The following is a 13,752-nucleotide window of genomic DNA, read 5'->3' as shown; positions in this document are numbered from 1 at the left end:
GGGGTTTAGCTATATAATCTAATATACTGGTTAGATGGGGTTTAGCTATATAATATACTGGTTAGATGGGGTTTAGCTATATATTATACTGGTTAGATGGGTTTAGCTATATAATATACTGGTTAGATGGGTTTAGCTATATATTATACTGGTTAGATGGGGTTTAGCTATATATTATACTGGTTAGATGGGGTTTAGCTATATAATATACTGGTTAGATGGGGTTTAGCTATATAATCTAATATACTGGTTAGATGGGTTTAGCTATATAATATACTGGTTAGATGGGGTTTAGCTATATAATATACTGGCTAGATGGGGTTTAGCTATATAATATAATGGTGAGATGGGGTTTAGCTATATAATATACTGGTTAGATGGGGTTTAGCTATATAATATACTGGTTAGATGGGGTTTAGCTATATAATATAATGGTTAGATGGGGTTTAGCTATATAATATAATGGTGAGATGGGGTTTAGCTATATAATATACTGGTTAGATGGGGGTTAGCTATATAATATACTGGCTAGATGGGGTTTCGCTATATAATCTAATATACTGGTTAGATGTGGTTTAGCTATATAATATACTGGTTAGATGGGGTTTAGCTATATAATATACTGGTTAGATGGGGTTTAGCTATATAATATTCTGGTTAGATGGGTTTAGCTATATAATATAATATACTGGTGAGATGTGGTTTAGCTATATAATATACTGGTTAGATGGGGTTTAGCTATATAATATACTGGTTAGATGGGGTTTAGCTATATAATATTCTGGTTAGATGGGTTTAGCTATATAATATAATGGTTAGATGGGGTTTAGCTATATAATATACTGGTGAGATGGGGTTTAGCTATATAATATACTGGTTAGATGGGGTTTAGCTATATAATATACTGGTTAGATGGGTTTAGCTATATAATATACTGGTTAGATGGGGTTTAGCTATATAATATACTGGTTAGATGGGGTTTAGCTATATAATATACTGGTTAGATGGGGTTTAGCTATATAATCTAATATACTGGTTAGATGGGTTTAGCTATATAATATACTGGTTAGATGGGTTTAGCTATATAATCTAATATACTGGTTAGATGGGGTTTAGCTATATAATATACTGGTTAGATGGGGTTTAGCTATATAATATACTGGTTAGATGGGTTTAGCTATATAATATACTGGTTAGATGGGGTTTAGCTATACAATACTGGTTAGATGGGGTTTAGCTATATATTATACTCTACTTGTAAGTTAATACCTGTCTATTAAATATTCTTTCATTTCATATGCGTTCATGGTGAAATGTAATTAATACAAACCTCACACACTGCTTCCTTGGTGACGTTGTGGTTTCATTCCATGATATTATAGAGAGAGGCAGCTGTGGAGACATTGTGCGTTATCTATCGCCATCAGACTTCAACTAAATCAGTGAACCTGTAGTCAGCATTCCATTCCATTGTACTGTGTACCGTGTGTATATCCTGTACATATGACAAATAAACTGGGCTTGAGTGACATATTGGTGTCTAACAACATCACATGACCAGGTGGATCACACGGAGTCAAATGTTTTGGTTGGAGAGATCGGCAAACAATGACCTTTAAACAACGTTGGTCATCAAATGTCAATCTATCAAACACAAATCCATTGGCACCAACTTTCATTCTTCAGATGGCTCCAGATTAAACAGTCGTTTAAAAACAGAAGATTAGAAGACAAGTATCTTTATTTCCTGATTGAACACCAATCACTGATCTGGTACAGACAAGTAACAGGCTCCATTCCAATAAGGGAGTCACACAGGAGGAGAGAATTCTCCACGTGACTGCCAGCCATTTTGGCTCCATGGGCTGTGTCTGACATGGCACCCGGGCTCTGGTCAAAAGTGGTGCACCGAATAGGGAATAGGCAACCATTTTGGCTCCATGGGCTGTGTCTGACATGGCACCCGGGCTCTGGTCAAAAGTAGTGCACCGAATAGGGAATAGGCAGCCATTTTGGCTCCATGGGCTGCGTCTGACATGGCACCTGGACTCTTGTCAAAAGTAGTGCACCGTATAGGGAATAGGCAGCCATTTTGGATGCAAGCCATGTTCCAAACTGCAGTCAGCTGTTAAAATGTATTTGAGGGCACCACGGAGACTCCCTCACACCCTGCCCGGGTTGTGGAACTTTCCGCTGTGCTTCCCGTGGTTGTGGAGGTCAAAGGGGCTGAGGACCCTCCTGACCCCCAGCATGTTGCCCCTGGCGATCCTCTGGAAGGTCCAGGGGTTCTGGTTGTTCTGCTCCATGTCCTGCTGCTCCTGCTGCATGGCTGCCAGGCTCTCTCTGGACACTACCTGGTGGAGAGAGGGGTCAGAGGTTACACTAGGTCAGGTATAGTGTTCCTGCTGCATGGCTGCCAGGCTCTCTCCGGACACTACCTGGTGGAGAGAGGGGTCAGAGGTTACACTAGGTCAGGTATAGTGTATAGTATAGTGGCACGGTAGAATGTAATGAGGTCTCTGATGCTACCACAGTAGAATGTAACGAGGTCTCTGATGCTACCACAGTAGAATGTAACAAGGCCCCTGATGCTACCACAGTAGAATGTAACGAGGTCTCTGATGCTACCACAGTAGAATGTAACGAGGTCTCTGATGCTACCACAGTAGAATGTAACGAGGTCTCTGATGCTACCACAGTAGAATGTAATGAGGTCTCTGATGCTACCACAGTAGAATGTAATAAGGTCTCTGATGCTACCACAGTAGAATGTAATAAGGTCTCTGATGCTACCACAGTAGAATGTAATGAGGCCCCTGATGCTACCACAGTAGAATGTAATGAGGTCTCTGATGCTACCACAGTAGAATGTAACGAGGTCTCTGATGCTACCACAGTAGAATGTAACGAGGTCTATGATGCTACCACAGTAGAATGTAACGAGGTCTCTGATGCTACCACAGTAGAATGTAACGAGGTCTCTGATGCTACCACAGTAGAATGTAATGAGGTCTCTGATGCTACCACAGTAGAATGTAACGAGGTCTCTGATGCTACCACAGTAGAATGTAACGAGGTCTCTGATACTACCACAGTAGAATGTAACGAGGTCTCTGATGCTACCACAGTAGAATGTAACAAGGTCTCTGATGCTACCACAGTAGAATGTAATGAGGTCTCTGATGCTACCACAGTAGAATGTAACGAGGTCTCTGATACTACCACAGTAGAATGTAACGAGGTCTCTGATGCTACCACAGCAGAATGTAATGAGGTTTTTACTGCTACCACAGCAGAATGTAACGAGGTCTCTGATGCTACCACAGCAGAATGTAACGAGGTCTCTGATGCTACCACAGTAGAATGTAATGAGGTCTCTGATGCTACCACAGCAGAATGTAATGAGGTTTTTACTGCTACCACAGCAGAATGTAACGAGGTCTCTGATGCTACCACAGCAGAATGTAATGAGGTTTTTACTGCTACCACAGCAGAATGTAACGAGGTCTCTGATGCTACCACAGTAGAATGTAATGAGGTCTCTGATGCTACCACAGCAGAATGTAATGAGGTTTTTACTGCTACCACAGCAGAATGTAACGAGGTCTCTGATGCTACCACAGTAGAATGTAACGAGGTCTCTGATGCTACCACAGCAGAATGTAACGAGGTCTCTGATGCTACCACAGCAGAATGTAACGAGGTCTCTGATGCTACCACAGTAGAATGTAACGAGGTCTATGATGCTACCACAGTAGAATGTAACGAGGTCTCTGATGCTACCACAGTAGAATGTAACGAGGTCTCTGATGCTACCACAGCAGAATGTAACGAGGTCTCTGATGCTACCACAGTAGAATGTAATGAGGTCTCTGATGCTACCACAGTAGAATGTAACGAGGTCTCTGATGCTACCACAGTAGAATGTAACGAGGTCTCTGATACTACCACAGTAGAATGTAACGAGGTCTCTGATGCTACCACAGTAGAATGTAACGAGGTCTCTGATGCTACCACAGTAGAATGTAATGAGGTCTCTGATGCTACCACAGTAGAATGTAATGAGGTCTCTGATGCTACCACAGCAGAATGTAACGAGGTCTCTGATGCTACCACAGTAGAATGTAACGAGGTCTCTGATGCTACCACAGTAGAATGTAACGAGGTCCCTGATGCTACCACAGTAGAATGTAATGAGGTCTCTGATGCTACCACAGTAGAATGTAACGAGGTCTCTGATGCTACCACAGCAGAATGTAACGAGGTCTCTGATGCTACCACAGTAGAATGTAACGAGGTCTCTGATACTACCACAGTAGAATGTAATGAGGTCTCTGATGCTACCACAGTAGAATGTAACGAGGTCTCTGATGCTACCACAGTAGAGTGTAACGAGGCCATTGATGCTACCACAGTAGAATGTAACGAGGTCTCTGATGCTACCACAGTAGAATGTAACGAGGTCTCTGATGCTACCACAGTATAATGTAATGAGGTCTATGATGCTACCACAGTAGAGTGTAACGAGGTCTATGATGCTACCACAGTATAATGTAATGAGGTCTCTGATGCTACCACAGTAGAATGTAATGAGGTCTCTGATGCTACCACAGTAGAATGTAATGAGGTCTCTGATGCTACCACAGTAGAATGTAACAAGGTCTAGGATGCTACCACAGTAGAATGTAACAAGGTCTCTGATGCTACCACAGTAGAATGTAACGAGGTCTCTGATGCTACCACAGTAGAATGTAACGAGGTCTATGATGCTACCACAGTAGAGTGTAATAAGGCCCCTGATGCTACCACAGTAGAACGTAACGAGGTCTCTGATGCTACCACAGTAGAATGTAACAAGGTCTATGATGCTACCACAGTAGAATGTAACAAGGTCTCTGATGCTACCACAGTAGAATGTAACAAGGTCTATGATGCTACCACAGTAGAATGTAACAAGGTCTCTGATGCTACCACAGTAGAATGTAACAAGGTCTCTGATGCTACCACAGCAGAATGTAACGAGGTCTATGATGCTACCACAATAGAATGTAATAAGGTCTCTGATGCTACCACAGCAGAATGTAACGAGGTCTCTGATGCTACCACAGTAGAATGTAACGAGGTCTCTGATACTACCACAGTAGAATGTAATGAGGTCTCTGATGCTACCACAGTAGAATGTAACGAGGTCTCTGATGCTACCACAGTAGAGTGTAACGAGGCCATTGATGCTACCACAGTAGAATGTAACGAGGTCTCTGATGCTACCACAGTAGAATGTAACGAGGTCTCTGATGCTACCACAGTATAATGTAATGAGGTCTATGATGCTACCACAGTAGAGTGTAACGAGGTCTATGATGCTACCACAGTATAATGTAATGAGGTCTCTGATGCTACCACAGTAGAATGTAATGAGGTCTCTGATGCTACCACAGTAGAATGTAATGAGGTCTCTGATGCTACCACAGTAGAATGTAACAAGGTCTATGATGCTACCACAGTAGAATGTAACAAGGTCTCTGATGCTACCACAGTAGAATGTAACGAGGTCTCTGATGCTACCACAGTAGAATGTAACGAGGTCTATGATGCTACCACAGTAGAGTGTAATAAGGCCCCTGATGCTACCACAGTAGAACGTAACGAGGTCTCTGATGCTACCACAGTAGAATGTAACAAGGTCTATGATGCTACCACAGTAGAATGTAACAAGGTCTCTGATGCTACCACAGTAGAATGTAACAAGGTCTATGATGCTACCACAGTAGAATGTAACAAGGTCTCTGATGCTACCACAGTAGAATGTAACAAGGTCTCTGATGCTACCACAGCAGAATGTAACGAGGTCTATGATGCTACCACAATAGAATGTAATAAGGTCTCTGATGCTACCACAGTAGAACGTAACGAGGTCTCTGATGCTACCACAGTAGAGTGTAACGAGGTCTCTGATGCTACCACAATAGAATGTAATAAGGTCTCTGATGCTACCACAGTAGAACGTAACGAGGTCTCTGATGCTACCACAGTATAATTCAATATCCCAAGCCTAATAGGGAACTAGTTTTTCCCCCAACATATCCAGTATTCTAGTATTAAACCTTTCTGTACCCCCAGCGGGGAGCTGACCTTGGCAGGGAAGGGCAGTTTCTTGGCCACTTCCTTGAGGATAGGCTCCACCTCGCCCAGTTCCAGCCGTCCCCCAACCTCCACAATCATCCGTCCGTACTTCACCGGTGTGACGTAGTGGTCGATGTTCCCTTTGCCCCCGCCCATCCTCTGGCCCAGGCCCTTCCTGGTGATGGGCTTGTAGGGGGCGTTAATACGCCAGCGGGCGAAGGTGGTGCGAGGGTCCATCCTCCTGTTGATGGTCAGACGCATCATCTCCATGTGACCAAAGTGGAGGTAGCCCCCCCAGCGCCTGAGGAGAGGAGGATGATTGGATAAGAAGTGGAGGTAGCCCCGCCCAGCGCCTGAGGAGAGGAGGATGATTGGATAAGAAGTGGAGGTAGCCCCCGCCCAGCGCCTGAGGAGAGGAGGATGATTGGATAAGAAGTGGAGGTAGCCCCGCCCAGTGCCTGAGGAGAGGAGGATGATTGGATAAGAAGTGGAGGTAGCCCCCGCCCAGCGCCTGAGGAGAGGAGGATGATTGGATAAGAAGTGGAGGTAGCCCCGCCCAGCGCCTGAGTAGAGGAGGATGATTGGATAAGAAGTGGAGGTAGCCCCCGCCCAGCGCCTGAGGAGAGGAGGATGATTGGATAAGAAGTGGAGGTAGCCCCCGCCCAGCGCCTGAGGAGAGGAGGATGATTGGATAAGAAGTGGAGGTAGCCCCCGCCCAGCGCCTGAGGAGAGGAGGATGATTGGATAAGAAGTTGAGGTAGCCCCCGCCCAGCGCCTGAGGAGAGGAGGATGATTGGATAAGAAGTGGAGGTAGCCCCCGCCCAGCGCCTGAGGAGAGGAGGATGATTGGATAAGAAGTTAAGGTAGCCCTGCCCAGCGCCTGAGTAGAGGAGGATGATTGGATAAGAAGTGGAGGTAGCCCCGCCCAGCGCCTGAGGAGAGGAGGATGATTGGATAAGAAGTGGAGGTAGCCCCGCCCAGCGCCTGAGGAGTGGAGGATGATTGGATAAGAAGTGGAGGTAGCCCCGCCCAGCGCCTGAGGAGAGGAGGATGATTGGATAAGAAGTGGAGGTAGCCCCGCCCAGCGCCTGAGGAGAGGAGGATGATTGGATAAGAAGTGGAGGTGGCCCCACCCAGCGCCTGAGGAGAGGAGGATGATTGGATAAGAAGTGGAGGTGGCCCCACCCAGCGCCTGAGGAGAGGAGGATGATTGGATAAGAAGTGGAGGTGGCCCCACCCAGCGCCTGAGGAGAGGAGGATGATTGGATAAGAAGTGGAGGTAGCCCCGCCCAGCGCCTGAGGAGAGGAGGATGATTGGATAAGAAGTGGAGGTAGCCCTGCCCAGCGCCTGAGGAGAGGAGGATGATTGGATAAGTAGTGGAGGTAGCCCCGCCCAGCGCCTGAGGAGAGGAGGATGATTGGATAAGAAGTGGAGGTAGCCCCCGCCCAGCGCCTGAGGAGAGGAGGATGATTGGATAAGAAGTGGAGGTAGCCCCGCCCAGCGCCTGAGGAGAGGAGTATGATTGGATAAGAAGTGGAGGTAGCCCCCGCCCAGCGCCTGAGGAGAGGAGGATGATTGGATAAGAAGTGGAGGTAGCCCCGCCCAGCGCCTGAGGAGAGGAGGATGATTGGATAAGAAGGGGAGGTAGCCCCGCCCAGCGCCTGAGGAGAGGAGGATGATTGGATAAGAAGGGGAGGTAGCCCCGCCCAGCGCCTGAGGAGAGGAGTATGATTGGATAAGAAGTGGAGGTAGCCCCCACCCAGCGCCTGAGGAGAGGAGGATGATTGGATAAGAAGTGGAGGTAGCCCCGCCCAGCGCCTGAGGAGAGGAAGTTTGAAACAGTGAAGAAATAAATGAACTTTCATCAATCACAGAACAGTTCTGGAACATTGACCTTTAGGGGGAAGTTTTGGTCAATATAACTCCATCCACAGACCCGGATGGGAGATTATTTGAACACATAACCCTCGTAGGCATCTAGACGGAGTTCTCTGTGTATTCAACACACTCACCACGATGCCGTACTGTCCCTTGGTGAAGGTGTTGGCTGTCTGGGCTGGTCCCTGGATGTCTCTCAGCTTCTTCATCTCCTTCCTCGCCTTCTTAAAGTTGGGCACCTTGTTCAGAAACTTCAGCTTGGGTCTTTCAGGTAGCACAACCTCTACAGGGGTCACAGAGAGGGGGTCACAGAGAGGAGGTCACAGAGAGGGGGGTCACAGAGAGGGGGGTCACAGAGAGGGGGGGGGGGGTCACAGAGAGGGGGGGGTCACAGAGAGGGGGGGTCACAGTAAACAGTGTATGGAGTCTGGGTGATCTTGACCTGTAGCCAAAGTGTGTGTGTGGTCAGAAACCTTGACGAATATGATGCAATGTTGTTATGATGCAAACTGAATGCTTGACCACCAAACTTATCGCCATTCTAGATAAGAGGTTCAACACAATGATTCATTCATTCTCGGAAGCCAGTTCAACTGATTGAATGCTGGAGGTGCATGGCAAAGAAAGATGCTTACCGCTGTAGTCTGGAGGCACCTCGTATGTCTTCATCCCAGCAGACAGGACCTTCAGGTGACTCTGCAGGACACCTAGACAACAAACAATCATAGTTTTAGATTGCTGCTAGCTAGCTAAAGCCGTTAGCTAGAAAGCCCAGCGAATATAATAGTGGCTGCAGGCAGCCAGTCAAACGTGTTGTCAAGAATACAGCATGAGCATTTATTTAAGATCATCAAGCTGGTTGGTTTGTAGGGCAACCATTCACAGCTAACTAGCTCCATCTAACTGGTTGGTTTGTAGGGCAACCATTCACAGCTAGCTCCTTCATCTAACTGGTTGGTTTGTAGGGCAACCATTCACAGCTAGCTCCTTCATCTAACTGGTTGGTTTGTAGGGCAACCATTCACAGCTAGCTCCTTCATCTAACAGTTAGATTCTAACTGGTTGGTTTGTAGGGCAACCATTTACAGCTAGCTCCTTCATCTAACAGTTAGATTCTAACTGGTTGGTTTGTAGGGCAACCATTCACAGCTTGCTCCTTCATCTAACTGGTTGGTTTGTAGGGCAACCATTCACAGCTTGCTCCTTCATCTAGCTGGTTGGTTTGTAGGGCAACCATTCACAGCTAGCTCCTTCATCTAACAGTTAGATTCTAACTGGTTGGTTTGTAGGGCAACCATTCACAGCTAGCTCCTTCATCTAACTGGTTGGTTTGTAGGGCAACCATTCACAGCTTGCTCCTTCATCTAGCTGGTTGGTTTGTAGGGCAACCATTCACAGCTAGCTCCTTCATCTAGCTGGTTGGTTTGTAGGGCAACCATTCACAGCTTGCTCCTTCATCTAGCTGGTCGGTTTGTAGGGCAACCATTCACAGCTAGCTCCTTCATCTAACAGTTAGATTCTAACTGGTTGGTTTGTAGGGCAACCATTCACAGCTAGCTCCTTCATCTAACTGGTTGGTTTGTAGGGCAACCATTCACAGCTTGCTCCTTCATCTAGCTGGTCAGTTTGTAGGGCAACCATTCACAGCTAGCTCCTTCATCTAGCTGGTTGATTTGCAGGGCAACCATTCACAGCTAGCTAGCTCCTTCTTCATCAAGCTGGTTAGTTTGTAGGGCAACCATTCACAGCTAACTCCTTCATCAAGCTGGTTGGTTTGTAGGGCAAACATTCACAGCTAGCTAGCTCCATCTAGCTGGTTGGTTTGTCGGGCAACCATTCACTGCTAGCTAGCTCCATCTAGCTGGTTGGTTTGTCGGGCAACCATTCACTGCTAGCTAGCTCCATCTAGCTGGTTGGTTTGTCGGGCAACCATTCACTGCTAGCTAGCTCCATCAAGCTGGTTGGTTTGTAGGGCAACCATTCACAGCCAACTAGCTCCATCTAGCTGGTTGGTTTGTCGGGCAACCATTCACTGCTAGCTCGCTCCTTCATCTGGACTGACAGGCTCTCGGCAGGACCGACAGGCTTTCACTTCTTTCCTACTGATCAACCTTTTGGCCTCAACCACTCTGCCTCCCTTCACATGTTCTTTAATATCATGTGGACATATTGGGACGCCATGTTCTGTAATATCATGTGAACATATTGGGACACCATGTTCTTTAATATCATGTGAACATATTGGGACACCATGTTCTTTAATATCATGTGGACATATTGGGACACCATGTTCTTTAATATCATGTGGACATATTGGGACACCATGTTCTTTAATATCATGTGGACACATTGGGACACCAGCGATGACTCTACTCAACCAAGCATAAGAACCCGGGACATGACTTTTCATCTTCTTCCCATTAAGCTTTTCCAATTGCATTATCTTCCCTTGATGAGCCTGACAACTATAAAATATTTGCAATCTACCTTTTCTCATGAACCGGGCCAGTTTGACTTCACACCTCTCTCTATGACATTGGTTAGTCGGATAGTGTGTAAATGAAGCCCTGTGGTCTCATCTAACACCATCACGACTTTCCACTACAACACACCACTACTATTGTTTCCTACCTTGGCCCTCTTTATGCGTTCTTTACTAGACGCTCCACCGCTTCCTGTATCATGATCTCTTCTTCCTGTCTTCCTACTACAGCCCATTCAGATCCGTGATCCTCATCCTTCCGCTCCATATCACACAATCTTTTCTCCATTTGGTCCTCACTAGTTACTCGCGTCCATTTCCAACATGAGCTAGTTGTCAAGCCCTCTCTCACACTCAAAACACGGGCCAGTCTTGTGATGTTTTTTGATGAGATAAAGAACATTGAACAGTTTACACAGTCACAAGTCTACCCCTCGTCCGCAAACCAGCTACTGTGACAGAACCTTACCTTGGAGCCCCGTGGATCTACCAGTGTTGGCCAATCCGAAAAGAGCGGATTTGAATAGAGAAAGCATAGCTGCAAGTTATGACTATTGACTATGTTAGAAATTGATAGTCTATGTTATCGTCACCATCATTTCAAATAAACAACTATTAAAGGTTACGATAAATAGGTTCGTTCATAAAATCACGCGTTGTACAAGGTCACGCCACTATAAAGCGGCCAAGAATAACTAAGTACTTCCGGGTCACGGATTTTTGCAACCCTTCAAAATAAAAGTCTCATAATTAGGAATTAGCGAAAATGATGGAAAATGTATATAATTATTCATATATTTTATACTAAGTTATCATACAAAGAATAATTAAAAGTAGTTATATAAGATATTATGTCTTAATAAATAAGGCTACATGATCAACAATGTTCTTCTATCATTTACTGGACCTTATGATCTGTACATTGTGTAGATAGTAGAATGGACCCCCAGCAGCGATGCTCCTCTGGGTGTAAACTCTGTGGATGTGGACACTAGAAGTGTTCCTGGGTAGAATGGACCGTTGTGTACTACGGTGCAGTATGTCCAATATGAAAAACATACTGAACATCGTGCAATATGAAATGGGCTAATTAACGATGGGATTTAACCAGTTCAATGTAACCAAATGTCATCTTAAATGTCATCTACATAATAAATATTTATCATAAGAGGACCATACACAATAACTAGTAATGTTGCACACTTCAAGAAAGGGTCAAATCTCACCTTTATGGTAAAAAATAATTATACATTGCTGAGGTGTAGTCACTTTTTGAGGTACACAAACTCCAGGACTCGGTACAAATATGATTAAAAAATATAAAACGTTATATGATGCATTTCTTACTCAACAAAACTGTATGAATAAGGCTTGAAATGACCGATAGGCGTTTCTAAATATAGTAGAATCAAATTCTAAAAGGACTTAACTACAAGATTTCACATTCCTTATAACTTTAAAATACATATTTGTATGTGGATATTTTCTAAAGGTCTTTCTTGATCATAACGTCTGTCCCGATTGCTGTGAGCGGTTGTCTGACCTCGTTAGGAACTCGCCGTTCATCTCATATTAATCTTGTTCTTCTATGGCAAACAAGAACGTGTTTTTTGTTTGAAATTCTCTTTATATTATTTTCGATTAATCTCTGCATGTACTCCCGTGATGAACCCACTCTCTCCTGCTGTGCGACGATGTCAGGATTGCAGGCACGTACTTGTGACGTAAATTTCAGCCAGGAGATGATGGACAGTCGGAAGAGCGAATGAAAATGGTAGGCGGGACATTCCAGGCTCAGAAAATGTACTACTGTATCCATGGGAACCAGGGCTATTGCTCAATACACGCCATTGATTTATAAGCGGTTTTATTTTATTTTACTAGGCAAGTCAGTTAAGAACAAATTCTTATTTTCAATTACGGCCTAGGAACAGTGGGTTAACTGCTTTGTTCAGGGGCAGAACGACAGATTTTTACCTTGTCAGCTCTGGGATTTGATCCAGCAACATTTCGGTTACAAGTCCAACACTCTAACCACTACGTCCCGGTTGGAACCGGTACCAGAACCACGCAGGTCCCCTAAACAAAAAAAGTGTTTTCTAAAGTTCATTATTATAATAATATTATTATTCATATTGTTATTACTATCATTATTAATAGTAGCATTATAAATAATTGTTTCGTTTATTTGTATTATTGTTGTTACCATAGTAACTATCTAATAATCATTACTTTTAATAATGCCGACAATAATGTCAATGCTATAATATTATTTGTGCTATAAAGGTGATTCACTTTATTATTATTTTCATATTGTTAATCAAAAGTATGCTAACATTTCTTTATAAAATGTTACAAATTTCGAGCATTTGTATTATTTTTCAACCAAATTCATTGCGGGACTTTTATTTTAAAGGAAAATCACTGATGTCACTGCCTTATTCTTGCTGGCGGGAACGATGGTCGCAATGTGAACTCATGGCTGTCAAAGATTGTGTTACACCTTCATATTATGGTATTCCAGTGAAAGAAGAACTTCCATATTTAGGCATAACCATTACAAAGGATCAGAAGTCTAGAGGCGTACTAAATGTTAACCCTCTTATTAGAAAACCCCAGAAGAAACTAAATCAATGGCTACAGAGGGACTTATCTTTAAAAGGTAGAGTCCTAATAACCAAGGCTGAAGGTATCTCTAGACTAACATATGGTGCTCTATCTTTATATCTTGACAGTAAAATAAGCAAGGAGATAGAACAGATGCTTTTCAACTTTCTGTGGAGAAACCGTACCCATTACATTAGGAAAACTGTTGTCATGAACACTTATGAGAATGGTGGACTGAATTTTCTGGACTTTACTACTTTAAATAATACTTTTAAGATCAATTGGATAAAACAATTCCTAAGAAGATCCACTTCTATCTGGAATTGTATTCCTCATCATGTCTTCTCTACTTTTGGTGGCCTTAACTTCATGTTGTTTTGCAATTATAATATTGACAAAGTTCCAGTGAAACTTTCTGCTTTTCATCGGCAGGTTTTCTTGTCATGGTCCTTAATTTATAAACACAATTTTTCTCCACACAAATATTATATATGGAATAATCGGGATATATTGTATAAAAATACCTCTCTGTTTTTAGAATATTGGTTCCAAAATAATATCCTATTGGTGAGCCAACTGGTCAACACAGAGGGTCTTTTACTCAGTTATAAGGAATTCGTATCACTTTACAAGGTCCCTGTAACACCTAAAGATGTTGTAA

The 13,752-nt window shown here is 43.9% G+C and overlaps 1 protein-coding gene across 1 annotated transcript; it reads right to left on the bottom strand.

The window, feature by feature from the left end:
- Window positions 1-1,723: 1,723 nt before the first annotated feature.
- On the bottom strand, window positions 1,724-11,190 carry LOC135535197 (large ribosomal subunit protein uL16m-like). Its single transcript, XM_064961901.1, has 5 exons — window positions 10,954-11,190; window positions 8,638-8,709; window positions 8,130-8,285; window positions 6,133-6,419; window positions 1,724-2,354 (listed from the first exon to the last, which is right to left on the bottom strand). The coding sequence occupies exons 1-5, from the start codon at window positions 11,018-11,020 to the stop codon at window positions 2,163-2,165; spliced, it is 774 nt and encodes a 257-aa protein (XP_064817973.1). The 5' UTR covers window positions 11,021-11,190; the 3' UTR covers window positions 1,724-2,162.
- Window positions 11,191-13,752: the final 2,562 nt, after the last annotated feature.

This window comes from Oncorhynchus masou, unplaced genomic scaffold (genome assembly GCF_036934945.1).
Source record: "Oncorhynchus masou masou isolate Uvic2021 unplaced genomic scaffold, UVic_Omas_1.1 unplaced_scaffold_459, whole genome shotgun sequence".
NCBI lineage: Eukaryota > Metazoa > Chordata > Actinopteri > Salmoniformes > Salmonidae > Oncorhynchus > Oncorhynchus masou.
The sequence above is the reverse complement of the archived record's forward strand: the minus strand, read 5'-3'. Positions and strand labels throughout refer to the sequence as shown.

Bases quoted from the DNA above. Each gene is read 5' to 3' on its own strand.
- LOC135535197 (XM_064961901.1), bottom strand. From the start codon at position 11,020: ATGCTTTCTCTATTCAAATCCGCTCTTTTCGGATTGGCCAACACTGGT. The intron at 8,286-8,637 runs GTAAGCATCTTT...TGACCCCTGTAG, and splicing joins GGTGCCTCCAGACTACAGCG to AGGTTGTGCTACCTGAAAGA. The intron at 6,420-8,129 runs TGTTGAATACAC...TCCTCAGGCGCT, and splicing joins GTACGGCATCGTGGTGAGTG to GGGGGGGCTACCTCCACTTT.